The sequence below is a fragment of the Cololabis saira genome, chromosome 10, assembly GCF_033807715.1.
Source record: "Cololabis saira isolate AMF1-May2022 chromosome 10, fColSai1.1, whole genome shotgun sequence".
Lineage (NCBI taxonomy): Eukaryota > Metazoa > Chordata > Actinopteri > Beloniformes > Belonidae > Cololabis > Cololabis saira.
Window position 1 is genome coordinate 21,489,271 of NC_084596.1, and position 27,836 is coordinate 21,517,106.

At 39.7% G+C, this 27,836-nt stretch overlaps 1 protein-coding gene across 1 annotated transcript in view; it reads right to left on the reverse strand.

Moving 5' to 3' along the window:
- Positions 1-27,836, reverse strand: part of clstn2a (calsyntenin 2a) — a 164,885-nt gene that overhangs the window by 45,369 nt on the left and 91,680 nt on the right. The window contains exon 3 of the mRNA XM_061732004.1: positions 1,426-1,621. Coding sequence (XP_061587988.1) covers positions 1,426-1,621 — 196 coding nt within the window. The remainder of the gene's footprint in view (positions 1-1,425; positions 1,622-27,836) is intronic.

Here is a 27,836-nt window from a genome sequence, read left to right on the forward strand (position 1 = left end):
TATATATATATATATATATATATATATATATATATATATATATATATTCTTGGCTATAAATCTTATACCATTGTAAAGCCTGTTTATTTCCCTTTTAAATGGTACCAGTCTAATAAAGAACATGCCTTTGTGGGATGAGCAGCAGAGCTGAGTATGTGGGTTGCCCCCATGAAAAATTTGCCAAATCTTATCTGCCAATCCCAAACAACTTATTTTGCTGTTGCTATTGGCTCTTGTTTTGAGCCTCTGGTACCCCCAGTTGCTGCCAGTCAGGTGCTGAAAAATGTGGAGAAGTTTCATGTTCAGCGATGAGTCCAGATTCTGCCTACAGCAGCAGAATGATTTATTATAGATTTATTATAGAATGATCTTATTTTCAGATGTGACACATGTAAATTATATTGTATGAATGGATCCATATACACATAAAGTTTATATTTGCTAGTTTATTTAATTTTTGTCTTGCATTCTCAGAAAAATAACCAACCTACCTTGCTCCCACACATCCCACCACCCAATATCTTAAGTAGACGTTCTCAGTATGGGGCCGTCATTATATATACATATATATATATATATATATATATATATATATATATATATATATATATATATATATATATATATATACATATATTATTTTATTTAATATATATATATATATATATACATATATTATTTTATTTAATATATATATATATATATTTATTTATTTTTTTAGTTAAATGTTACAATATTGGGCCTTGCTCATCTCGTCCCTGCTGTATTGGTCAATTCTAGATGGATCGGATCACCCAGAGAGCAGGTATTGATAACCTGCCTGCTCACAGCAAGGAAGAGCAGGAGAAAACACAATGTTACTGCTGACTGAGATGACATACAATATTGAGTTCCCCTGTGAATTCTAAATTAAAATATTCTAAGATTAAATAAAGGCAGAATAAAATAAATATGGAAAAATACAAACTGATATCATTGTTGCATCTACTGTATTTTTGTGATTTGTTGTGGTTTGGTAGAAGTTTTCCACTCCTTTCATATTTTGCAGTAGAGGGCACCTGCACATGATCTACACAATAAAGGGAGGATAACCAGATTAAAGTCATAACACAGCCTGATAACTGTGTTACTGTTGTGTTGCAAAATGATGCTGATTTTAAGTGAGATGCTCTTCTTATAACATAATGTTTTTCTGTTGATATGGTCGTTACTAAATTAAAAAAGTGGGAAAAGTGACAATTTCTGGGTGACATACTGACTATATATATAAATATATGTGTATATATATATATATATATATATATATACACAGAAGCTGGCTGTGCATGTCTGTGTATGCGTTGTGCGCTTTTGTTCAGGGCAGGGGTGGGGGCACAAAAACATATTTTCACCAGGGCACACACACACACACATTTAGACACTTACTTGTGGGATTTTTTCCAGTCAGCCCCGCTGGGCCCAGCTCCACAGTCAAAAGCCTGGATAATAAAGGTGTACTCCTTCTGGATCTCACAGTCCACAGAGCTCTTGGCTCTCAGGACACCTTCTCCTGATGTACGATTCAGCACCACCGCTTCAAATGGAGCATCCTGGCCGAAGATCTTAAAGGCGCAAATCTCCCCTAAAAGGATGAAGAATGAAATAAGCAAGGCAATGCATTCAGTTGAAAACAACAACAACATGAATGAGGCAAACACAGACGTCAGAGACACATGCTACAACAGGTCTGTTCTAGGTTGGACATGACATTTTTGCTCAGCCCGTGAGTCACTTAGGAACAGACACAGGACTTTCTCTCTATATCTAACCAGTTCACATTAATATACAAGACAATAAACTATTATAAATGCCAAAATCCGATCCTTCACTAAACTTCTGGTCCACAGTGTGTGAATGAATAGATTAGAAAAATAATTACAGCATGAGAAATCATTGCTAATAGCTTGTTTTTATTTTGATTTATTTTTTCCTCCCACTGATTTTCTGCAATACCACTTGTGGTAAAATCTTCTCAATTTATTTCTGCCTTCTCTCTCTGTCCTCCAGAAGCAATTTTCCCAAACCCAGCGGCAGCTCCAAAACCACTCACATTGCAAAGGATAATTCAAAATGGGGGCAATGAAGTAAACACCAGCAATAAACACAAATAACATTTTCTTTGAAGTACTGCTATCACTTAAAAATTTTAGTCACGTCTCATTTATGAAAAAAAACAAAACATTCTTATCTTGAGTTGCTTAGTACATTACAGAGTACTGCTTCTGGGTGTCTCAGGGTTTTATCATATATTATTCCTTACACCTGAATCAACATCTGCTGTTGAAATGGTGACAGGGGCTCCAAGGTCTGATCCCTACTCTGTTTTCACGATGTCAGCCCTGAGTATTAGCCACTTTTAAGCTTTTATAGAAATGGCAAGACCTATACAGCAGCAGAGTAGAACATAATAATGTTTGAAAAAAAAGAAATTACATAGGATAGCAGACATGAAAGGAGGGTAAAAAGCACAGCTTCATCCTGCCTCATTTGTGGAACCTTCATGTACTCATTTAATATGAAAACCTTTAAATGGCATCAAATATTAAGATTTGTTATTGTGGCACTTACACATAAAACGTGACTCACTGGCAAACAGGAAAAGGTATTACTATCTAGCCGTTCAAGGTTAAATGCAAATCCGTTTCCACTCCATCTGTTGCAGTAAATGCTTTTTGTTACATTACATGTGAAAATATAAGAGAATCGTATAGTGAAGGAAATGGAATCGGGAGAAAAGTGATGGGTCAATATATTGTATTTAAATGGTTATCCTCACTTCAGACATATTCAGCAAATGCATATGTTTGCTTGCATACACACACACACTCACATTCTTTCCTGCCACTTAGCTTGTTTCCCCGGTGGGAACTGTGTAATTTTATCCTGCTGTGGCCCATGAATGAAATGAAGTCTAATCTTTTAGCCCCTATGTCACGAGGGAAAGGGCTTACTTTTCCGATTAAACAAAAAATTATGGATTTATGCGATGGCTCATCACCAAGACAGATTGAAAAGGAAGTCAACAAGTCAGCAGAAAATGGCGCAATAGCAAAAATTATCCAAAATAGATGGTTCTCCACAGGAAGCTTGGGCATACCAAACTGAGTTGACAGAAAATGTCAAGCTGTCATGCATTTCACAGGATTTTAACTTGCCAATTACATGGATATTGACAGGATGAACACAATTTATGAGAAAATTGTTCTCCACAAACAGTGGGTCACCAAGAGCCAAAACTAATTTGAAGGACTACAGTAGAAAAAGAAAACAAATATACATATATATGTACACAGATTCAGTTTTACCTGAATTTGTTGGATTAATGCCCCACACTTTGTTTTTAAATCTCAAAAGGTGATGTATAAAATATGCCTGAATTTCCCATTAGACCGAATGCCTTTCTTTTATTTTATCAATCAATCACTAATGAAGCAAGAATACATACATTTGAGGGTTTAGAAGCCTGATATGGCTTTTAATCAACATGCACACAGTTAGAAATATTTTCACATTTACACAGAAATTGTGTCAAAATCCAAGGAGAAGCTGAAGTAAAATAAAAATAATAATAAAATATAAATAAGATTGTATACTGTGCGTTTTCTGTAACATGTCCCACGAATCAAAGCATTTATTGATGGTTTCACACTGATCCAAAAATTAATAAAACACCTTGAAAGGGTACCGCTGGTATTTTTAAAGAGGTAAGTGTCTTCATGTGCATGTAATACGGGTGATTCCCAGTCATCCAGATCACAGTAATCCTGAAAAGTTTGAATAGAAGTCAACTGGACTTCTTTTCTTGTTACTTGAAGACGTTTCACTCCTCTTCTGAAAGGCTTCTTTAGTTCTAACTCCCTGGGGATGATTTTCTGATTTCTAAGCTGTTGTTGGACCGGTCATCCTTGTGTGACCGGCACTGCACAATGATGGCTGGTCGCTGCACAGAACAGAGCACATGCGCAGCATGTCGCTAGTCTGCAGTCCTGGGTTTGATGCTTTCACAGCCAGTAGACACAAGGCATCCATCCAGGCACAGCCCAACACTGTTCCTGCATTTCAATGTGTTATTGTTAAATAATAGGGACATATTGTAATATGTCAAGCGTTGCTGTTGCTCTGACATTTTAATAATTTATTTTTAAGAATCGGTTAATCCCATTAACTTCCAGTATGGTTTCCAGAAGAGCAGAACTCCAAATGTCACCTCACAGCACCTTAGGGTTTAAAGGATTAAGGACCAAATAATTCTTTTAAATTATGTCCTGGAACATAAAGCTTTAGAACTGAAAGAGAGGTGTAATTTGTTTTTCAACACAAAGAAAGATCAATATTTGAATCCTGAAATTCTTGGAGTGGCCCAGAACACATCTGAACTTTTTAATACAAACTCACTTTCTTACCCAAGCATTGATAAAAGCAGAAAACCCAAGCATGTTTATTCCTTCTCCTAATCAAATACTGCTGACACTCCATCTGGTGTGTCTGTCCCTGTTTGTCCCTGTTTCAGCGCAGAAGACACAAACTACAGTATCAAGATTAAACAGGGAGTAAATGTGTGTGTTTGTGTTAGGAAGAGGCAGGGTACAAGGTGGGAAGGATATGTACAGTAAGAGCTTGATTAAACTGTGTTTCTAAGCAGAGTATCATACAGTTTTAAGGCCAATTCCTCCAGCACAATGTTGCCCTTCTTCCTTTAGTCTAAATAATGAATTGCAATTCATGCAATAATGACACAAATGACCTCTAACTACCATGACTCAGGCAAACAGGCAGAGATGCTCATTACATACAGCATTGACAGTGCCATAGCCTCTCTTGTGCACACTGAACTTCAGAAATACCCAACGGGAACTGGCACAAGCATTGACAAGTTTTAGTTTCTGCTGCATTTGGTCCCATATTGAAATAAGGAAGAGAGTACAGATCGTCTAAAATATCTGTCTGACTCAACATTTTGGTTGAACATTAATTCAGACAGGAAGATTAATTTCGCAATGGCTTATTACAGCTTGACAAAATATATAGTCCTTGGTGTCACAGCCGTAAGCTGCCCGACTGGATGTTAAGTTGCAGTCCCTGCTGTTTCCCCTTTGCATACAATCAGTTGCTATTTTTATAGGGTGTACAGTATACTGCAGTGTAAAAGTGCCCATTACGAACAGATACCTACTCTCCACAGAAAACATAACATGAGCATTAGCAGTAAGGAACCGCTTTAAAGTATAGGTGTGGTTTGGTGAAACAAGGGCTGAAAGAATGCAGTAAAGAGGCTGACGAAAAAAATTCTCATGCCCTGCACCTTTTCCTCTCCCAATTTGAATTTATCTTTACTCTCTCTCAAGTGCTTGGTGAAAATACAATGAGAAGAGGAGCAGAAGAAGGCAATTAACTGGAAGATAGGATGTTAACTGTTATAGTAGTTCTGGAGATGTTTGTTGGTTGCTGACAAAATCTATAATAATAATAACGACTTAGATTTATATAGCGCCCTTCTAGGCACCCAGAGCGCTTTACAGAAATCATTATTCATTCATACACATCCTCACTGGTGGTGGTAAGCTACGTTTTGTAGCCACAGCTGCCCTGGGGCAGACTGACTGATATCGCGCCTAACGGCCCCTCCGACCACCACCAACATTCATACACATTCAAACACATTCACACGGGGCAAGGTGGGTAAGGTGTCTTGCCCAAGGACACTACGACAGCAAACTGGGACAGAGCGGGATTCGAACCGCTGATGAATTGTGACAGTTTGGCCCCCCTGCAGGGACATAACTACGCCTTGCAGAGCATTCCAACAGCAAATGACCCCTGCAGGGACACAACGACACCTTGCAGATTGCTTTTGGCCTCATGTCCCCTTAAGACATAGACATGCAGGTTCCAGTTCCTGAAGACCCCTGCCAGGACATTGTCACGCAATGTCCGGCGTCTTGCATCCCTGCCGAGACTTCCAGCCCCCACAGAGACAAAGACCATATACGGACTTCCTGATCCCTCAGGGGTGGTCCCAAAGCTAAAGGTTCACACCTCTGACTGGCTCTCACTGGGCTGGTTTATTCCTGTAACTTTTGTATAAAAACCCTTTGACCAACCCAATCTGTGTCGGCACACCAACTACAGACTAGATCTGTGCTGGTCATGTCCACCGCCGGCTTACTGATTAAAAACTCTCTATACCACGAGCGGACTTCTGAACTGGTTTTTGATAGATTCCTCAACACCGCCGACCTTCCGATTATTGGACGATCCGCTCTACCACCTGAGCTACTGCCGCTATGTAACATTTACACTCAAAACTTGTGGTTCTGGTTGAGTTTAAGATGATAATTTTAAACCCAAGAAAATGGCCATGCAGCATGTATGGACCCTCCATGTTGAAATGGAAGATGTCATCCCTGGGATATGTGAAAAAAGAGCATACCCCCTCTATCATTTCTCTCTTTCAGTGTTGCAGATTTGCAAGTGTTGTTGGGACCATTGTCCTGTTGTATGATCCAGTTTCAACAACACAAGCTGCTGGACAGATGGCCTCACATTTGACTTACAAACAAGCTTATAGTTGACTCCAATGACTGAAAGGAGCCCTGGTCTTGTGGCTGAAAACAACCCAGAATCATGACCTTTCCACCACCATGCTTGACCATTGGTAGGAGGTGGTAGTGCTCATGTGATGTTTAGAAGGGAAAAAGCCAATCACCTTGAAGTAGTGTTAAATACCCGTATGTGCTCAAGCAAGTAAAAAAAAAAAAAAAAAACAGCTAATCAGAGTATCTCCTAGATATCAGGCTACTTGCTAAATCCTTTTTGGAGATTGTTGCAACATTCATTTAACCTACAGACACAAAATAACAGTTCACAAGAAAAGAAGCACATGCAAACACGAATGCACATTCAGGTTATCTCTTCACCAAGGACTGCTGATGTCTTTGATAAGGCAATAACAGAAAAACGGGAAAATTCATTATCACACACAACACACATTTGTTCTGATAGAGGCTCTGGTGATCTGCAATGCAATTAGAGCTAACCGCAGCCTCTGAAGTTGTGGGACTGAATTTCATCAGATAAACTTTCCTGTCTTGTCTCTGCCAGTGTTGCCAGTTAATTGAATGATGTGAGGATGTAGTTGTGTGACTTAAATGCTAAAGAGCACTGAAAGACAGTCTGCAGATGTTAACAACTAAAATCAGACATAAGCATAAACTTCTCAGTTGCAACCTGCGACTAAAACACACCTGGTTTAAGTGTTAATGGGCGTCAGCTTATTAGTGCTTTTAATAGATTCGCTAGATCGACATTTTATCAGTTCAAATATGAGACTGAACAGGTTGACACTGAAACAAGTGGCATAAATAAGACTTCCAGTGTCTAAGAGGGGAATTTAAAAAAGGGACTCAGAGGGGAGGACAACGAGCAAGAGGAGGCAGGTGTTGGGGAATGATATACAGACAACTAAAATATTGGAGTGAGCTAATGCAGTTATAAATAGTACTACCTACCCTCTGGAGTATACTGTATTAGTGTGTTTTCCTTCCTCCTCACCACCTTCTCCTCCCCTCCCTCCACCTTTCACCGCAGCAGATGTCACAGCAGTAAGCAATTATTTAGCCCTTAATATCAGCATTCAGGTACACCTCCAGACCTTGCACTCCTTCACTTGTGACACTTCTCACTCTTTCTTCTTCTGCACACCACCCTGTTTTTTTCTCAGTCAGATGCTATCCACCAGAGCTCTCCTCAAGACCCTTTGACAACTAAAAGGCTTCTTAAGCAAGGGAATTATTTTCTTTTAGGGGATACACGCACGTATGAAAATAAAGTACACCCTCTTTCAGCAACAATTTCCTCATCAGGAAGTCATAAAAAAATTAAAATAAAAAATGATGTGATCCTTTTTAAGGCCTTAAACCTAAAATAGATACAACATTAGATAAACAACAACGGGTGAAATCTATAGCAAACAGTAATAATAAGACTCCTAATTATTGAAATGAATTGGAAAGTTTATCATCAGACAATGGACACATTTAGATTGCCAGACTTTATAAAAATTTTAATAAAAATGTTTAAATGTGCAGAATGACAGCAGATTTTAAGTTATTACCTTCATTCAGTTACTGCAACATAGCTAATTTAGCTTAGCTCATGCAAACTAACATTAACACACCTTCAGTCTGTTAAATGCGTCTAATAATCAGCCTTTCAGATGAATGGGACCACAATGACATCTGAAAGGAGGACTGCCAAAGCTAAAATAAAGACTGCCAGCTCCACTCAGAGCACCACCAAGGTCTGCTGGAGCTCCATCGGCTCCAACTGCAGCTGTCACAACCCAAGTGACATCTGAAACGAGAATGGATAGACAGTTTTTGAACACAACCAATGTCTATATTGATGATTAAATATTTGCACAAAGCTTTTTCCCCATTCTTAAAATAAGTGCATGACTTGAGTGGCTATTACCTCCTCCTAAAACCGTCTATGAGTTGTATCTGTGGTATTTTGAGCGAAGCATGTCACTTTTTCTATTAATTTATTTTGTCAAGACATCAAGCAGCTCAAACACCTTGTGATTAAAAGGACATAATTTATCTCCTTTAAATAAGGGTCTTTGTTATAAAGAATTTCTATTGGTTTCTTACTTACTAAGCACAGTTAAACTAAAGAGCATAAGAGGTAACGACTCAAATAACAAACAAACATATAGGTTTTTGGGAAACAACCCAAAATGCTGCAATTAGCATTTAGCTTTTTTTTTCTCTTGTGTGTGTGTTTACTTGGCCACACACAAAATTACCTGAGATCCTACACAATTAATGATTAAAATAAACCCGGGGAGAAGTTTGGACTGGCCTTGTAGAATTAACTAACGATCAGTGAGATTCCTTTGAGCAGAATATTCCAAGTAAACAGTCCCTGGTTTTGTGTGTGCCGGTTGTTATTGCTGCATTCAGTTCAGACTGGGGCCATGCTGACCCAGACAGATCCACTGTTACAGAGAAGTCCCAGGGAGCCCATTCACACATACTGTCAACAGATTCATGGAAAGCAGTGCATGTGTTAAAGCGGTAGATATACGCAGAAAAAGAAAAAAAGAAATGCTGTCTTTAACATTTCTAAAGAATTATAAAAAGGGTGAATTAAAAGCTACACTCTTGTCATCTATGTCATGTGTAACATTATTCCTTTTCCACCAAATCCTCCATTCTCTTTATGACAAATTATCATGTTTATTTTCGTCCTTGTATTCTTGACACCTTTCTGCTGGACCACCATGGTTGAGATAATCCCACACCTCCAGGTACAGCATGGACCGAGCGTAAGCCTCTCACCTGTGAATGTCAAGTGACTGACTATCTGAGTGTGACCTTTGTCAGTTCAGCTTCTGACAGAGAACAGGAGGACATGGTTCAGGGTTTTATAGCTGTGACAGACACACTCACACCATTATTTTTTTTAAATAACGTTCCACTGCACATAATTAGGTTACAAAGATACTATTCCAAATGTACACATTTGTATAGACATGTCAACGCATAAATATCTATAGATGTAGATAAATATATACGTTTGTGTGTGTGTGTGTGTGTGTGTGTGTGTGTGTGTGTGTGTGTGTGTGTGTGTGTGTGTGTGTGTGTGTGTGTGTGTGTGTGTGTGTGTGTGTGTGTGTGTGTGTGTGTGTGTGTGCGCGCGCACACGTGTATATATGTAGCAAATCACTTAAACATATGCAGCACTATGGGATAAATCTTGTGCCAGTAGAAAGTGAATGTGAATTCATTATACCTGAATGTAAATTATGGAATTTGAACATAAATTGATTGATTTGGAAAATTGCTTTTAAAATCTGAATGGGATCATTTAAAACTTAATTTTATTGTTATCACGTTGTATTGTTTCACTTCTCTCTGTTGAAATTCAGTTTTGACTTCCTTTGTTCCCATCTGCCCTGTTAGTCTCCACCTGTGTCTCGTCTAGACTTCTTTGTACTTTTGTGTCTGTTTTTTTTTTTTTTTGCAATCCTACTAAGCAGCGTTTTTGGTTTTAAGTAAATAAATCACTATCTTTGGGACTCCTGCATCTTAGTCTCCTGCATCTGGGTCCTATCAACCACACCCGTGACAATTTCAGGTTAACAGATATCTTATTTGCACAGAGAAGTATGTATGAACCTACGTTCCTACCGCAGAGTTAGTGATTATTGGAATAAAGATTTGAATTTAAAATGAAAACTAAAAATGTTTCCTTTTATGAAAATAAAGTCTGGACCAATCAAAGTCACAACTGTGTGTCAGCATGTAATGTTCTTCAAGTCTTATTTTCAGTAAGTTCACTGCCTACAAGTGAAACATGGGAGTGGGATATATATAGTGAAGCTGACTTATTGCTCAAATTGTGCGAAAATAATCACCTTTTCTGTAGATTGTGTTTAACTTTTTTAACAGGCGAGAGAGCGGGACTGCGCTGTCAAAGCTCATACAGTAGCAACAGCTCGTGTCTCAGCATTAACAGCCTAAGCTATCAGGCACTACAGAGACAATCAGGTTTGGATTTTCAGCTCTATGTCTGTAATCTGTTATTAATTAAAGGCCCATCCAAAATTACATTGGCCCACACAGAATAGAAATCCTGGTGCCGCACCTGCTATGTTAATTCATATGTTGTAATTGATCAGTGACTTTTTGTTTTAAAAATTCTTGTTTTCGCAGGAAGAAAAGAGGGCCGGTTACCTATTTTTTAAGTTTTAAGTTTTGAGAATTATTAACTTATTGAATATTTTATTTATTCAGGGATCGCAATTTGTAGACAGTCCTTAAGTAAGCATCATACAACCAGTTGCATAATTACATCAACGTCTTTTGTGCAGTTTTGGTCTCGTTTTGATGACAATTGGCTTTTAGCTTAGGGCGCTTTTACACTAGTACCTACTCAGCCCGCCTCGCCTCGCCTCACCTCACCTTTGCGCTTTTCCACTAGGGGTCGAGGCGGGTCGAGAACATACTTTTTCTGTATCTATTCTGCCGAGGTTCTAAGTTGCTGAGTCGGGCTGAATCTGACGTCATCACATTACACGCCACCGATTGGTCGGGGGGCGGAGCCCTCAACGTCTGAGTCAGGAGGCGGAAATCCGCGAAAGAGCGACTTGCGGCTTCTTGTTCATTTTATTCAACAGGCAATGGCAGCGCAAAAGTCTGTTTCGTGATCCAACTCTGAGGTGCAGATGTTCATAAACCTGGTGGCTGAGGAGAGAATTAAAAAGGGATCCAGACGGGCGATAAGAAACAACAAGATCTACCAGGAGCTCTGTCACTTCATAGCTGCTCACGGCTCCCAGCTGACTTTTCAGCAGCGGCGAGACAAACAAAAAAAAAAAAAAAAAGCTTGAAAAGCTTCTCTCACTCTCATTTTTTAACTTGATATTGAACACAAACCACAGACCCAGCAGCACAGATATCATCTCCTCCAGGTTCTATATCTTTAGTGTTGTTGTCTTCTTCATTTAAATCATACAATCAAATACGTCACAGCGGATTCACTCCAACTCCGCCTTCTTCTGCTCCAGGTGCTGAATTTCTATGGAAAAGAAACTTGGCTGATTCGAGTCGAGCCGAACTGAGTTGAGTAGAGCCGAGTAGGTACTAGTGTAAAAGCGCCATTATTGTCAGTGTCTCAGTGGTTGGACAGAGGCAACGTTCATGCTTTTACATCTCTTTATTTGGTTATTGACTCCCACCAGGGTTTGTCCCACTGGGCACATTGTATTTCCAATAATTACTTGTACTATCAGCCGCTCCTGCTGAAGTCTGTATATGCTGCAATATCACGCACGTCATATTCATTTTTGTGCGCAGCACAGTCTTTACATTGTTGATTTATGATTGAATTATTTTTGGTTTACAATAAAAAGTTGTCATCTAACGCTACTCACTCTCCTGACCTTTTGTTTTTGCGTGCGCTCCTGCGCTTCAAGCACTTTGTCCTTTTTTGGTAGCGGCCACAGGAAAATAAGAAATATAAAAAGGAAATAAGTTCCTTTTTTTGCCACTACAAATAATAATAATTAGAATAATACATTTTATTTGTGTGCCCCTTTCAAGGCACTAAAGGTCACTGTACATAAGACAAAATACAGACAAACAACAATAAAATGTCAAAATATTAAAAGAACACAGTAAAACATAATAGAAAAATAGTAAAAGCAAAATTGAGGTCATTCCGGTCACAGAATTAAATATGCCTGTCTAAATATGGTGGGTTTTCAGGCGGGTTTTATCGAAGTGACAGTTTTAGAATGTTTAATATCATGTGGCAGAGACGTCCAAAGATGGGGGGCTGAGCAGCTGAAAGCTCTCAACCCCATGGTGGACAAGCCGGTAGATGGGAGGGTGAGTTGGATGCAGGAGGAAGACCTGAGAGTACGACTGGGTATGTTCATGTGAAGGAGCTCAGTGAAATACAGAGGAGGTGAGGTTGTAGTAGTAACATTTTATGGATAATACAGAACTTTAAAAGGGAGCCAGTAAAGTTTCGACATGGCAGGGGTGATAAGACTGAGGGAAGGAATTCTGATAATAATTTGGGCAGCAAAGTGTAGCACACACACACACACACACACACACACACACACACACACACACACACACACACACACACACACACACACACACACACACACACACACACACACACACACACACACACACACACACACACACATAGCCACTTAGTCACATGCGTATACACAAACATACACAGCCACACAAACATATACATACACACACACATACGCATGATCATATACATACACACACACACACATAGACATACACACTGGCTTGTTCACCTGCATGCTGGCTCTCTAGTTTTTGGGGTTAGGTAGCGGTAGCGGTAGCTTAGCTCAGACTGCGATCAGATCTCAAGATTTAGGTCGATTGCTGTTGTTGTTTTGGTTGGCTCCGTGCCGGTTTCGTGTTTTGTTTGTGATTTTTTGTTGCAGATTTCCAGTGCGTGTTTCCATGTGTTCCTGCTTCCTGGATTGGCAGTGGATGTCGTCACCCCCGCCCCCCCCCCCCACCCAAAAAAAATCAAAATAAATAAATAACTGGGTTTGTATGTGTATATTTATGTATGTGTTCGCATATGTATGCGTATATATATGTATATATATTAAATACAGTAATAATGCACGTGTGTATGCTTTTGGTTTCTACCGTCATGGTATCAATCATTAATATGTGTGCAGACAAGGGAAGAGAAAAAAAAGAAAAATAAATTTAAAAAAAAGAAAAAAAAAAAAAAAAAAAAAAAAAAAAAAAAAGGTAAGCCACATACAAAAAAAAATACAACAATCACGATGGCTATAACCAGGATGTGGACCAAAATAGCAGTTGTGTTGGGTGTAAGAGATTGACGCAGATGTGAGATATTACGTAGATGAAAGTAAGCTGAGTGAGTGACATTGTTAATACAGGACTGGAATGACAGCGCTGTCAAGGATGACACGCAGATTCTTAACTTGGGGGGAGGGAGAAACAAAAGAATTGTGAAAATGTATTCATCTTGGAGAGAGTGGCTTCAGTGCCAATGAGCAGGACCTGAGTTTATCACTGTTAGGTTTGAGAAAGTTGTGACCAGGATCTAACTTCCTGGGGGCAATCAGAGAGGGAGGTGGGAGGGGGTTGGATTTAGGGGACAGGCAAAGTTCGGTGTCATCCACATAGCAATCAAAATGAATGCCATAGTTCTGGAAAATATTGCCAAGAGGGAGAAAGAAAACAATATACATAAGATGTTCCAGTACTGAACCCTCGAGTACACCACAGGAGAGAGGGAATGGTTTGGATGTATATGATTTAACTTGAATGAGCTGAGTGCCCCCAGAGAGATCTGATTTAAAACAGTCCAGGGGTTGGATAGATAGTCCAATGGCGGCTAATCTGTCAATAAGTACGATATGGGAAATTGTATCTAAAGCTTCACTTAGATCAAGCAGGATAAGTATGGAAAGAAGTCCATTATCGGCAGTCCTAAGAAGGTCCCTGGTGATTCTGATAAGAGCAGTTTCAGTACTGTGAAGGGCACAAAAACCAGATTTTTCATACAGATTATTGAGAGAAAGGTGATCATGGACCTATGCAACAGTGTTCTCCAAGATTTTTAAAATGTGTCATTTATCAGGGAATGTAGGACCCACATGAAGGAGACTGAGGTGTGCTGGAGCTCCAAACAAAAGTAATGTATTCAACAAAAACACAGCGACATGCAGGAAATCCAAGAAGTCTGCACATCCAAAACAAATAACCAGAACTGAATAAGTAAAACAGAAACCATGACAACAAACAATCAGTAAGAAAGCAGTCTGGTTAGGTCACAGGAAGAAACAATACAGTCAGGGAAGAAGAAGGAGGGAAGAAGGGAACGACAAGACAAGATATACTCACAGGACTGATGAGACACAGATGCAAGCAAAAAATAAAACAGGAACAGGTATAAACCCCAAACTGTCACAAAATGAAAGGGAGACTGGAAGTGTGACGGAGGTTGTTGAAATTATTAGGGTCAGGTTTCTTGAAGATTGGCTTTGATATAGCTGATTTGAGAGAAGAAGGAATGGTCAGAGGGGAATGGACAATAACAGTTATTAGAGGGGTCAGAGAGTGACTAGAGGGTTTAACAAGAGCAGTGGAGAGAGGACCTAGCTGGCAAGTAGATGACTTAGATTTGTGGATGAGTTTAGATGTATATTAGCTGCAGAGGGAGGTTTGAAACTACAGAGTAGGTGAGAGAAAGGGATTTATAACACCTGGAAGGGTGAGAAGAGATATGTGGGATTGGTTGCTGATGAATAATAGGTTTTCCATTCCAACATGAAATTCCACATGACATGGGATCTTTAGAGGCTTCAAGCTCCTCTCAGTCTTGTGAAAGCAAGATAAAAAGAATAAAAATTCTAAAAACCCCCATGTGTTTCCAAATGTAAAAATGTGCACGTTACTTTGACCCGTATCTATCTGCATGACTCGTATATGTGTAGGTACAGAAGAACAAAAATATGTGAGAGAGAAAATTGATACTTCACATGCTGCATCTCCTACCTGGAAAGGTGAATGGGCCTATTAGGTCTGAAAATATCTCATTCAATGAGCCACTCAGATTTGCAGGGTCTCCTTAGATCGCAGAACCAGTGAAGAGGACTATTACACAATCTCCCCATCTTTATAACCACCCAACCACATCCTTATTTGCTGATTCATATACTGTATCTCAGAAGAGGGGAGTCAAAACTTGGTGATTGGCGAAAGGGCAGCAAATCATTTCCCTCAGCCAAGGAAAATAATTTGCCACTTTTTTCTTTTTTTATGATGATTGTGTGATTGTCATTTGAATCTCAGTAAACTTATTTAAGATTCAAGATGTGTATTGTCATATACGACAGGAAAGCATGATCTCTGTGCAATGAAATTATTTCTTTGCAGTTTACCCAGATGCTGGCGTATATGTACAAATGTAGAATAAATAGATAATGCAATAACTTAAATAAATCTAAATCAAAATTGAATAAAATACATTTGTAAATTAAATTAAAAAAATGAAATGCTATAAGTAAAAACCGATGGTACAATGGTAATTTATAAAGTGTTGGTGTGCAATGAATATGATGAAATGTGCCAAAGCCGTTGGGAGAGTGGACGGTACGTCACCCACGTCTTGCCAATGCAGGCATTTGATGATGAGAAACAGCGGCATTATTTCCGCATGTCCTCCGTTTCGTTAAAGATTGTTACACCGGATTGCCCCGCTAATTCAGCACAAAACACACAGCGAGTCCGAGGCCGCAGCAAAGTGGCTGGCTGTGATCCTGCGCTACATGGCGACAGGGATGAGCTATCAAGCTGTAGCAGCCAGTTACAAGCTTGGATCGTGCACGTGCATGTCGTCAGGAGATTGATGATCGTTGGACAAAACAGCCCATCAGCACCATCACCGCTGTGTTTGCCCTGCATCTTTCGACGAGGACGGACATAACGGTAACGCAGTTGTTACCACTTCTGTTTGCATGTCTCCATATCTGCACCCCGGACTTTGCCAATTTGCCGCGCTGTTTTGACACGCATGTTAGTCAGTATACAGCAGCAATGTCACATCATACAGGGGAGGATAACAGCGCAACTGCTTAGACGGCCTCTCTTCAAAACATTTTGCCATTATTTGACCTCGTCCAGTCACTTGTGGTCAACTGGTTCCCTGACCTGCACTCGCGCCACTAGTGGCCAAGGCTAGAACTGCAGGTCGCGTACGCGTTCCGTGTTTTTTGGAGTACACGACGGCGTGTCAAACAAACGCAGGATACGTGTGTCAGCCATGATGTGGTCGTGTATGCGTTGTGAACAGCAAGTATATTCCAGCCTTAAGTGGTACAGTGTAAACAGTAGTGCAGTTTAAGGTGAAGATGTGGGAATGTGACTCCTGTCAGCTGTTCAGGACTCTGATAGCGGAGGGGAAGAAAGTTTTTGAATTGTGTTGTTCTGTATTTCAAACTTCTGTACCTCCAGCCTGAGGGTAGAAGAGTGAACAGTCCGTGTTGTGGATGGGTGGGGTCAATCATTCATCATCATAAAGAATAAAAAAGTTAAAAAAAATTGCCCTTCAAAACAAGAAATGCTTCTTGAAAACATTACCTACTCTACCTTTGAGTGAGCTGTGTAACTGCTGCTCAGATTTTCTGTTAATTGCCAAGCAAAACTAAACCATTTTCAGAGACAAAACCCACTTCTTTAGAGAGAAAATGTGTTCATTCAGACAGGCCTTTCAATACCAATAAAATAACAACAGAAAAAAATTCAGACTAATTTGTAAATGGGATTCTTGATAATCTCTTGGCTCCTCTGTCCTTCTCTGCTGGCTTGCTCATCCTATCACCTTCATTCCTCCTTCTATATACAATATACTCACAGAACTGCAGTACTTGCCCACATGCTTTTGCCCCATATTGAAACTACTAACACAAAAATATGTCCAGCTGTGTTGCCCACTGTTATCCCTCCTCAGCATAAAAAAATCCATTAAGTGGTTTTCTTCAATGATAACCAGTGGAACTGCCTGCAAGAGTCAACAGCGTTGATTGCCTGACCCTCTCCCACATCACATGTTTACAACAGCAGCTATTTCAGGTAGCAGCTGCATGATGTACCAACGGCTATTGCTCACTGCAGTTCAGCAATAATGAACAAGGATACCATGCAATTTTCTTTAAGTGATTGCAATGTATTAATCAATTGCAATCCTGTAGATGCCTCTTTCACAGCACATTTCAGCTTATCATAGACACATTGGTGTTTCAAACTTGTAGAGAAATGTATTTCTCTGTAGTCTATATTTAAGAGAAAAAACATTGAGGGAACAGAATGGACTGAAGAGTTAAGAAGATACTGATGGTTGTGAACACTGTTAGACCGGATTCAGAGTTGGGAGAAAAGAGTTGTAGAAAAAAATGAGTTGTTACATTTTTTTAAATGCATTTCTTTAATTGTTGCTCAGTGAGTTTTGGTCTCAGAGTAATGATCTTTTTACTTTTGCAATTTTTGAAGCTTTAGTTCTCAGTCATGACAGCTTAGTGTTTGTAGCATGGAGCAGCTTCATGATCCTGGCTGCACTTGATGTGAAGTTGTAATTTGTTGATGAACAATGAAGAATGGACATATAGTGAACGGTTGTTTCGTGGTATAATTGGCATGCTGTTAGGGCATGGATTCTGATTAAAAAAAGTTGGACGGAAGAGCCGGAGAATTCTGATGAACAAGCATTCAGATAAGATCAGGTTCTTACTTCTTTCTACACTGCTTCAATAGTTGTTTTTTTGTTGGTCTGAGCCAGTGTTGTTTTCGTCAATGATGGCGATGACGAAATTATTTCGTTGACGCACCTTTTTTTCATGACGATAACGAGACGGTGACGAGCTTAACTTGGCTCTTTGATGAGTAAAACATGACGAGACGTGTTTTGAGTTTTCGTTGACGAGACAAGACTAGAAGAAAATGTTAGTGGGTCAGACGTTCAAAATGCATGACATTTCTGCCTGCCTTTGACAAAATATCAGCAATAGTGCTGCAACCTATCCTTGTTTGGTCCTGCCCATCTGGCATCACCTGCAGCACCTGAACGCAACACGGCTGCGGTCGCACTCACACACACAGTCCAGTAGTATGATGGACCTTGGCGGCAAGAGGGTTGGTGGTCGGAAATGACGAGATGATATACAGATATATTTTCAATATAATCAAGCATAAAGAAAAACAGAATGCATCGTAGAGGGAGATGGCGATAAATGTGGCCACAAACTAGGTGGAAAGAATCCCACCAACCTCAAGCAGCACCTGAAGACTCACCATGCTGATATTTTTTCGAAGGTAAGTTACAAGTTCTGTTAACATCATATATATACAATGTTACTCGACAATCGGCTTGTAATAAATTTCATATGATCAATTGCTGACTTCAGTCTAAATTAGCTTGGTTGCGCTGCTAATCCAGGCTAAAGTTAGTTTAGTTGTGCTGACATTAATTCAGTAGCTTGTGTGTGTGTTACTGGGAGCCTATGTGTAGCACATGACAGGATTTTTGGTTGGGCTGCAAGTGTAATAAGTTCATATTGACCCATGTTTGAGTGACTGTCTAAAACATAGACGAAAATGTAGCATTTGAGACGTGTTGCTTTTCCCTATGTGTCTAAATTAACAGCACACTTGGCTTTTTTTGTAACATTAGCAGCATGTTTAACCACGTTTACATTCAGTGACGGTGTGTCCTCTCTTTGTGTGTTTATGTTCCGTCAGCACGTTGCGATATGTTAAACTGGTCGAGTCATATGTGCACCTTTATTATTGTAAATATTGGCGTAAATACTTTCTTTTTTAACTTTTCTTTTTTAACTAAAACTGACTAAAACCATTTTGAGTTTTCGTCGACTAAAACTAGACTAAAACTATCACATATAGAAATTACTAAAATGTGACTAAAACTAATAAGCATTTTCGTCCATAAGACTAAGACTAAATCTAAAATGGCTGCCAAAAACAACACTGGTCTGAGGAGCGATATGTGTTTAATATACAGTACCATGCATTTTCTGTGCATATACAGTGTATACCACCATCTTACAGAGTCCCTTCTCACCCAGGCTGTCTTAGCTTTGTCATTGGATGTGGACTACAATACTTGCTTGATCACTTACTTGATTAAGTCAACTTGTTTTTTCCATTATAATTGATCACACAAGGATACAGGATGTATTATAGCTGAAGTTAATGTATGGCGGCTTTGTCACCTTTATTCCTGCATGTCTTAATTGTTTGGCTGTAGAATAAAAGTTTTACATTTGTGTAAATTTGCTTTTTTTTTAAATATATATTTGTTTCCATCTTAAAAATAATTAAATGCAAGACAGAAGAATAGGCAGCATCATGGTACAAATATGGAGTTGTTTCAGTCAATCACAGCACCCTGGTAATGGTGTTTCACATAAATACAATTGTTTACATGTATTTGCTTAGAATATTGTTGCATTTCAAATAAAGAAGTCAAAGACGAATAAGTACATAATAAAGACATTCTGGAGTTATAAGGAAGTTTGTTTTGTCACTAACTGTGCATTCACACCAAAAATTTCAAGATTGCCTGAGGTTGCTCTGGTCGCTTGCATCCTGCTGCCTGCCAGCTCTAGCAGGCGCTTGCAGTAGACGGCCTAGGGGCGGCGCTTTCAAGCTGTGCTGCAGATGCACATGTGGAGGGGAAAAAAGTGTGTGCATATACATATACATACACACACACACATGTTTAGCATGCTTCGGTTTCCTGTTTCACTATGGGCCGCACTTTGGGAAGCCTTCTTTGTATTGCAGCAGTGTTTTTGCTGAAGAAGCGCAGGGCCCGGCGATTCCACAGGGAATTTCACATTTCCGAGTAGACAATAATGAGTTTGATGCACTCCTTAACAAGGTTGGTCTGCGGATCAACACGATGGAGACCAACTATCGGCGAGGCATTGGTCCCGGTGAACGCCTGGCAATCTGTCTGCGGTGAGCACCACTGACACAGTAGTAGCAAATTTGGTCATATTATTTAAACTGTTCTGTGATCAATAAGCACTGTTTTTAATAATTTTGTGTTGGATCCATGTAGCAAAATAAAATTGTTCAGACCATATCCAGCTTCTTCTTAATGTCTATCTATACATAAGGAGACATCGTATAACTCTGGGAAACCAAAAACCATGATTATCAGTTTTCCTTCCATCTTCATATTCTCTTTCTCCCGCTTCTCATCCTGGGAATCCTGGTCTGTAATTGGATGCTGCTTTAGCGCCGCTGCTGCTCATTTGCGTAAAGTTGAAATTCTCTCAACTTCAAATTGACACTGTTCGCTGGCATCGCGCCGCTCGCTTCTGCCGCTGACATGCCTGAAGCCGATTGTAGCAAGCGACCATTGAAAATGAGTGACTGCCGGCTGCTTATGATGCTCGTGAAGCTTTTGGTGTGAATGCAGGGTTCGGCTAGCTCCAGCAATCCAATCTGAGTGACTATGCTCAGCTTGTCTACCGGGGGCTTTATCAGACAGTTATTGCGTGCACAGAGAAGAGAATGGTGTATACCCTTGTATAAAACTCAGCACTTTATTTCAAATAAACAAAATCTCAAAATAATAGTATAACCTTTTAATGTATATATGGATAGATTCATAGTTTCATGCAGTTTCTTGAATTCTAAACAGCCTGTGTCTCACAAATTTCGGTGGATACATATTTTTGAGTATTATCAATTTGTATTACTCATTTTGTCAGTTTAGTCCTCTGCCCTTCTTCAACTAAGTACAGTCGAAATAGATACGGAATCATGTTCACATCATATGTTTGATGTTAAATTACTACAGGACTTGAAGCGAACACAGCGTAAGTGAAATCTGACAAGTGGAAATTGGGAACCATGGGAGAGATTTTACGTGCTAATGCACACTTATTAAAATGACATGTGTAAAACATCAGCCAGGCAGACCAGCAGGCTATTGGGCTGCGGAGTGACACTTCATGCAGCATTCACCAGTCAAGTAAATCCAAAGAAAACAGGGACTTAATGAGCAGTGTAGTTTTCATGTACCGGTGCGGAGGTTAAGATAACCTAATCTGTCACCTTTCATTGCGTTTTGTCTGCTATTTATGTTCATCATGTCAGACGGCAGGCAATAGCTCGAGCATGCAGCCCTGTCATGTTTGATCATGTGTTGGCTTTTCAGCAAAAGTAAATTTGAAAAGGTTTGTTCTAAAGAGAACAGCTCAATTTCATTTACTCAGATCTGCTATCATAAATCAGTGTGAGCCTGAAAAGGAGAAGCAATGAAATCAAAATTCAATCGCACATAAGACATATCTGCTTTATCTTTCATGAATATTGCATGTACTTGGTTAGGAATAAACAGACTGCCTTTGAAGAGCACAAATAAATGTGGATTATTATCATATAAGACTTTATGTTAGGGCTCGGCCGGGCGGGGCTTTCCTCCGCAGCCCGGTCGCGCTGGGAGCGCAGAGTCGGCGCGGCGTGTGACCAAGAGGAGCTGCGCGCGCAGCGATGAGCACGAGCACGACACGGACAGTGGAGTCGCTCTGAGCCACCGCTGCAGCTCGTCAGCTCATCAGGAGGGGAGGTTAAAGAGCGGGGCTGCCAGTTGTTCAGTGCTATTTTTTTTGTTAACTCTGTGAGCTTTGTTGGTTTGTTTGTTAGTTGTTTGCGAGTGGTTTTTTCTCCCTGTGATTTTTGAGTTACTTGTGAAGATGTTTTTGAGTTCCCTGTGAGGAGGGTTTTGGTTCCCTGTGGGAGTTTCTTGTGTTTTTTCTATTAAACTACGCCTCGTTTTGGCTAAAGTTAACCCGGTTTGGTGTTGTGTGCTTGGGTTCAGAGAAAACGATCCCTAACACTTTATTACTCTCCTGTGATGGTTTTAGAAGTTACTGAAGTTCCTGGAACCTACTGGATGCCCTCTCTGGGCTTGGAGGTCACAGCTCTGAGTCCTCCTCCTAACACTGGCACCACTGTTGCCTTCACCTTCCTCATCTTTTCCATCTCTTCCTTCAAGCCCTGGTCCTTTCCCTCCTTGTTCTTCATGTTGCCATCATTTGGGACTGCTAGGCCTCTCACTACCGCTTTGTTTGGGAGTTTTTCGATCACCACAATGTCCAGTTAGTTGCCTCAGAGTTGGCTGTCCGACTAACCTTTTCCAGCCACTGGTAGGACTTCTCAGTGTCAGCCACTTCTTCAAGCCTGATACATTCATGTAGCAGTTCATTAGGGGCCATCTTCTGGATGTATTTATGAATCTTTGTTGTTTCTTCCTGGATGGTTTCTGTTAATGCCTAGTAATCCACGGCCTGCCTCCTGCCGCTCACATTATGGTCTTATGGTGTTGGACTTGAGGTGAAATCCTCCATGTATTGTGAGGAGTTTTCTTTCATTTACTACTCAAGCCATACAGTATATTTAATTTTCAGCCATAGGACACATTTTGAGGCTGTCCATTCTGACTGTCAAGCCAGTATCTTTATAATAATGGAGAAAAAGCAAGCAATCATGTGTTGTTTGGTCATTCAGTATCAGATTTATCAATTATTTAGTAGGATACACTGTATTAATGTTAATAATGCAGCATAATTTCCTTACTGACATTCTCTAATGTTAGTCTGTCTAATGAGATACTCCAAATGGCTTTCCACCAAGTCAGAACGATTACATGTAATATCAAACCCATCTGCACCGAGTTGACAAAATCCTCACCTCGCATCAACAGTCCCGCTTTGTGATACAGTTAAATGACACAAAAAGGTCAACAAAAGGTCTTAAAAGGGCAGGATGGGGTTGTTATTAAACTGTCTTTAATTGTTTGTGCCATGGGAGATAGAGGAACATAGATGAAGGAGAAGCTCCTAATTCCCCCTTCTCCTTTTTTTTTTTCAATTTAGTCTCATTGTCAGTCTCACAAAAGAGACAAAGAAATACTCAATGGTGTATGAATATATTGAAAAGAGAATACCAATAACCTTACAGGAAATCATGAATAAGATCAAAAGTTGTGGGGTTGCTAGAGCAATAATTGTCTGATATTACTATGTGGCATTAAGGGAACCTTGAGCACACATCTGAAGTGTTTTCAGTTTGGTAAAAGACAACTTAAGAACCTCAGCAAGACTACAGCAACTCTGATTTTAGGTATACATGTACATCTGATTTTATGTAAATTGCAAAGTAAGATATAAACAAGACTGTAATTTCAGAGCCCATCTTATAATGCATATAGGTCTGGAGGTTCACACTCGAGGCCACTGATGCACGTTTAATTTGAAGAAAACTGAGTCATATGAAGCTCGTGGAAGCTCGGAGAGTGACTACTGGTATCTGTTTGCTGCAACACTGGAGTAAGTACCGTTTGTCATTTGACTGATGGCCCTCACCACCCTCATCCATTACTCTGTCACTCAAATGAAATGCCCTTCAAATGTTCTGACACTTCTGGAAAAGTGAGAACTCCTCCTTTTCATCTGTGCAGCAGAAAGATGGTGGGCAGGTGAAGCTTTACAAAAATCTCATTTCACCTGCACAGCTGTCAGATCATGTGGGACCACTTAGAAGATGATTTATCTCTCCATCTATGCTGATACATTTGCAATTGGAGTGAAGGGGGAAAAAACTGGTTCTGGTAGAATTCACCAAAAACAAGGCAATAAAGCCAACTCTCGATACAAAGGTGCCCCAATAACTATTTAAAATTTAGGTTTTTTTTCGGACTGGATGTATCTGTTTAAACTGACTTGATGGTTTCAAACAGTATGACACAACACATTCTTGATACAGTATTGAATTAATTCATTTGGCTACAAAATGCAGTGTGAAGTCAACAAAAAGAGTCTGAATCTCCACCTTTGCGCCGTGTGATGGCTTTGTGGTGACATGACTGTTCACTGGCTCAACCTCTAATTTCCATTTCCATTGCTAAATTTCAGGCTACATCCAAAGTGGCCTTCTTACACCAAATGACAGTCCACCGCTTGAGACGTGAAATAGGATAAGATAAAAATGAGCAAAGTGTAATTAATTACACAGTCATAATTGGCTATTAACACACCTGTATGTAGCTGTGTGTAACTTAATTAGTTGGTTATTTGAGTATGCTCAGGGTGAATTTGATCATGAAGATTTAATTCATTAGCGAGGTAATGTACCAGATAGCATAAAATCCAAAATAGGACTTAACAGGGATGCTTTTACATTGGATATGTAGAGGATATTACATCATGATTAAATACAAGAATAAATAAATGTTGATAGCAATGTTGGCTTCTTTATGTATAATTTGTAGCTTAATAGATATTGTTTCTCCAGTTGTAATTCAGACAACATCTCACTGACTTCAGGGTCAGGAGAATAAGTTTGTTTTTGTTTTTATTTATTTTTTGTTTTGTTTACACCATCACTCCAAGGTGTACCACCGTCTAAACATGAGCGAGAAGCACTGAAGTCTCTGAAGAGCATCCAAACATTGCAAGGTTCTGTTTAAGAGTAATTCTGCAGTAAGAACTAAAGAGCCTATCAAAGAAGTTGCAGAGCAAATCCAGTTAGTGCTAGGCAGGACCAGGAAAGGTGTGTCAATTTCCCTTCAGTAGGATGACACTTAACTAGACATACTGTAGGGAACATGTAGTTCAGCTTTACTTTAGAGTAATGCAGTCTCTGCATCATTTTATGTTGGATCAAGCTGAAATGGGGTCAACAGATTCCTTCATTCATTCATCCATTCATTTATTCATGAACACATGTGCTGCCTCATAGAAGGTGAATCTTTTCCTACAAGATCAACCAGTGCATTATGTTTCAATAATTGTGAGCAGATGCTACCAATGCTACCAAAAGAGCTTTGACCAGTCACACTAACTAGTTCAGTTTGTCAGAGCTGTAGCTGCTATATGCAAGCTACAAACAGCCTTTTTCCTCCTTGACAAATGGATTTTATGGAACCCAAAGAGTAATTTTATGTTTATTTTTTAATCATTTGGATGATGAACAGAATGATGGAGAACAGGAAGTTTAATATTTGATTTAAAGAAAAATGGGGATTAAACAGGACGAGGGAACAACAGAAATCCTGGGTTAATTACAGTAATCGAAATGTGGGGGGAAATTAGGAGTTTGGGTGGTGGAGGGGTTATTGTTAATTGAGGTTAAAGTTAGGATGACCAGCACTGACATCATACACAGGTCAAAAAGGCTGATTATCCTATTTTATGCCCATAAGAACAAAGCAAATGGAGTGAGGAAGATATGCAAATTGGAGTGTAATTGTCCTGTCAGGGTGCTGGAGGCCTGTCAAGCCACGGTCAGGGAGACAGAAGGAGAGAGCAGGAGCCAGAGAGCACAGAAAATTAGTGGATTAGTTTCAGCTGCACTTTTCATTAGGTAATTTCAGCTCATACCAGGAGCATGGGTCAGTGCTCTATCCTTGAGAGCGGGTTGTTACAGCTGTCATTTTGAGAAGAGGGAGGTAGTAAGCCGGAACAGCAAACCTTCCCATCCCACGTCTGTCTCTTCCTACCATTTGGTAACATGGATACTGGCACTAGACAGGTTGCCAGCATTTTACTTGGTACATGACACATGACAGACAGACATGACAGCAGATGAGGTATACTATGTAAATAAATCTGTGTGTGAAACTTACAATTATCATTTCATATTCATTAGGTAGTGCTTGTTGGAAAATATGTTTTGCAATAATGAAATTCAATGTCATTTAATAAGAAAGCTCTGGGTATGATCACTTTACAATGTGAAAGTAGGACTGGGAATCTCACCTGTTTAATTTGATAAAATACAAGGGGTTGATTCTAGAAAAGAGTACTAATGTCATTAAAAACTTGCTCATGGCTCAAAAGGCTCATGCTATCCCTCTGTACCAAGACAGGTCTTGCAACAAAGCACATGTGAAAAAATCCACATGAAATTAGATGAGAAATACAGTCTTGGCCTTCCATCAGCTGCATGCAGTGTAACAACATGAACTGAGCTTGGAAACTGCACATGCTTGGATTGATCTCTTTTTCAGATAAAAAAGGGCACAGATGACACACCAAATAAAGATGAAAAGGAACAAATGCAAACTCTGGATGTTTGTTCTTGGGGGAGAGATTTTGCAGCAGAATTATTTGTTATCCAATTATCAACAAAAAACAGCAGATTACATCAGAACCTTTCCATCAACACCTTTGTTGCTGCGGATCCAAAAGTTATAAAAGGTTAATTAATGAAAGTGTGTGCATCTGCAGAGTCCAAATCAGTTTGTGCTAGTGATTGTGGAAATCATGCATGAGGCGACATTTAAAGAACAATGATATTATCATGTACTGAATCTAAAATGTATGTGAGAATCAGAAATGGGTGAATAGAATCATAGATTATGGACAGAATCGCTAGGCGCAGCTGGAGACACAGGGGTCCAGTTAAGTGACATCAGATTTGGGTCTCTGCTTCATCCGGCCACTGCCTGCAACTCTGACTGGAGCAGTTTGCTGTTGAATGTGAAGCAGCTGGGATGAGAATCAGCACCTCCAAATCCATGGTCCTCAGTGGGAAAAGGGTGGAGTATCCTCTCCTTGACGTGGATTACATCCCTCCCCCAAGTGGGGGACTTCAAGTATCTAGGGGTCTTGTTCACGGGTGAGGGAAGAAGGTAGTGGGAGATTGGCGGGTGGATTGGAGCAGCTGCGGACTCTCCATTGATCTGTTGTGGAGTGAAGAAGCTCAGCCGAGAGTAGAAGCTTTTGATTTACCAGTCTACGTTCCCTCCCTCACCTTTGGTCACAAGCTGTAGGTACTGACTGACAGAACAAATTTGTGGTTACGAGCGACCCAAATAAGTTTCCTCTACAGGTGTCTGGGTTCTCTCTTAGAGAAGGAAAGGGAGGCTCAGTCATCCGGGAGGGACTCATAGAGCCACTGCCCCTCCACATCGAGAGGGGCTAGATCAGGGGTCGGCAATACACGGCTCTAGAGCCGCATGCGGCTCTTTAGCGCCACCCTAGTGGCTCCTGGAGCTTTTTCAAAAATGTTTGACCTTTTTTTCCTTTCTTTCTTCTTTTTTTTCTTTTTTCCTTTTTTTTCTTTTTTCTTCTTTTTTTTCCTTTTTCCTCTTTTTTCCTTCCTTTTCCCTTTCCTTTTTAATCTTGACATTTCGACTTTTTTCTCGAAATTTTGACTTTTTTCTTGAAATTTTCACTTTTTCTCGACATTTCAACTTTTTTCTTTACATTTCGACTTTTTTCAGGAAATTTTGACTATTTCCTCAACATTTCGACTTTTTTCTCAACATTTCGACTTTTTTCTCAACATTTCGACTTTTTTCTAAACATTTCGACTTTTTTCTCGACATTTCGACTTTTTTCTCAAGATTGTACTTCAACATTAATCTTGACATTTCGACTTTTTTTCCCGAAAATTTTACTTTTTTCTCGACATTTCCACTTTTTTCTCAAGATTGTACTTCAACATTAATCTTGACATTTCGACTTTTTTTCCCGAAATTTTTACTTTTTTCTCGACATTTCCACTTTTTTCTCGAAGTGCATAATAAAAAAAACATCTTCCCCCAGTTATAACTAATATAGATACATGCAGCATGTGTTGCCTTAATTCTAAGGCTGATACAAGACTTTTCATTTTTTGCGGCTCCAGACATATTTGTTTTTTGTGTTTTTG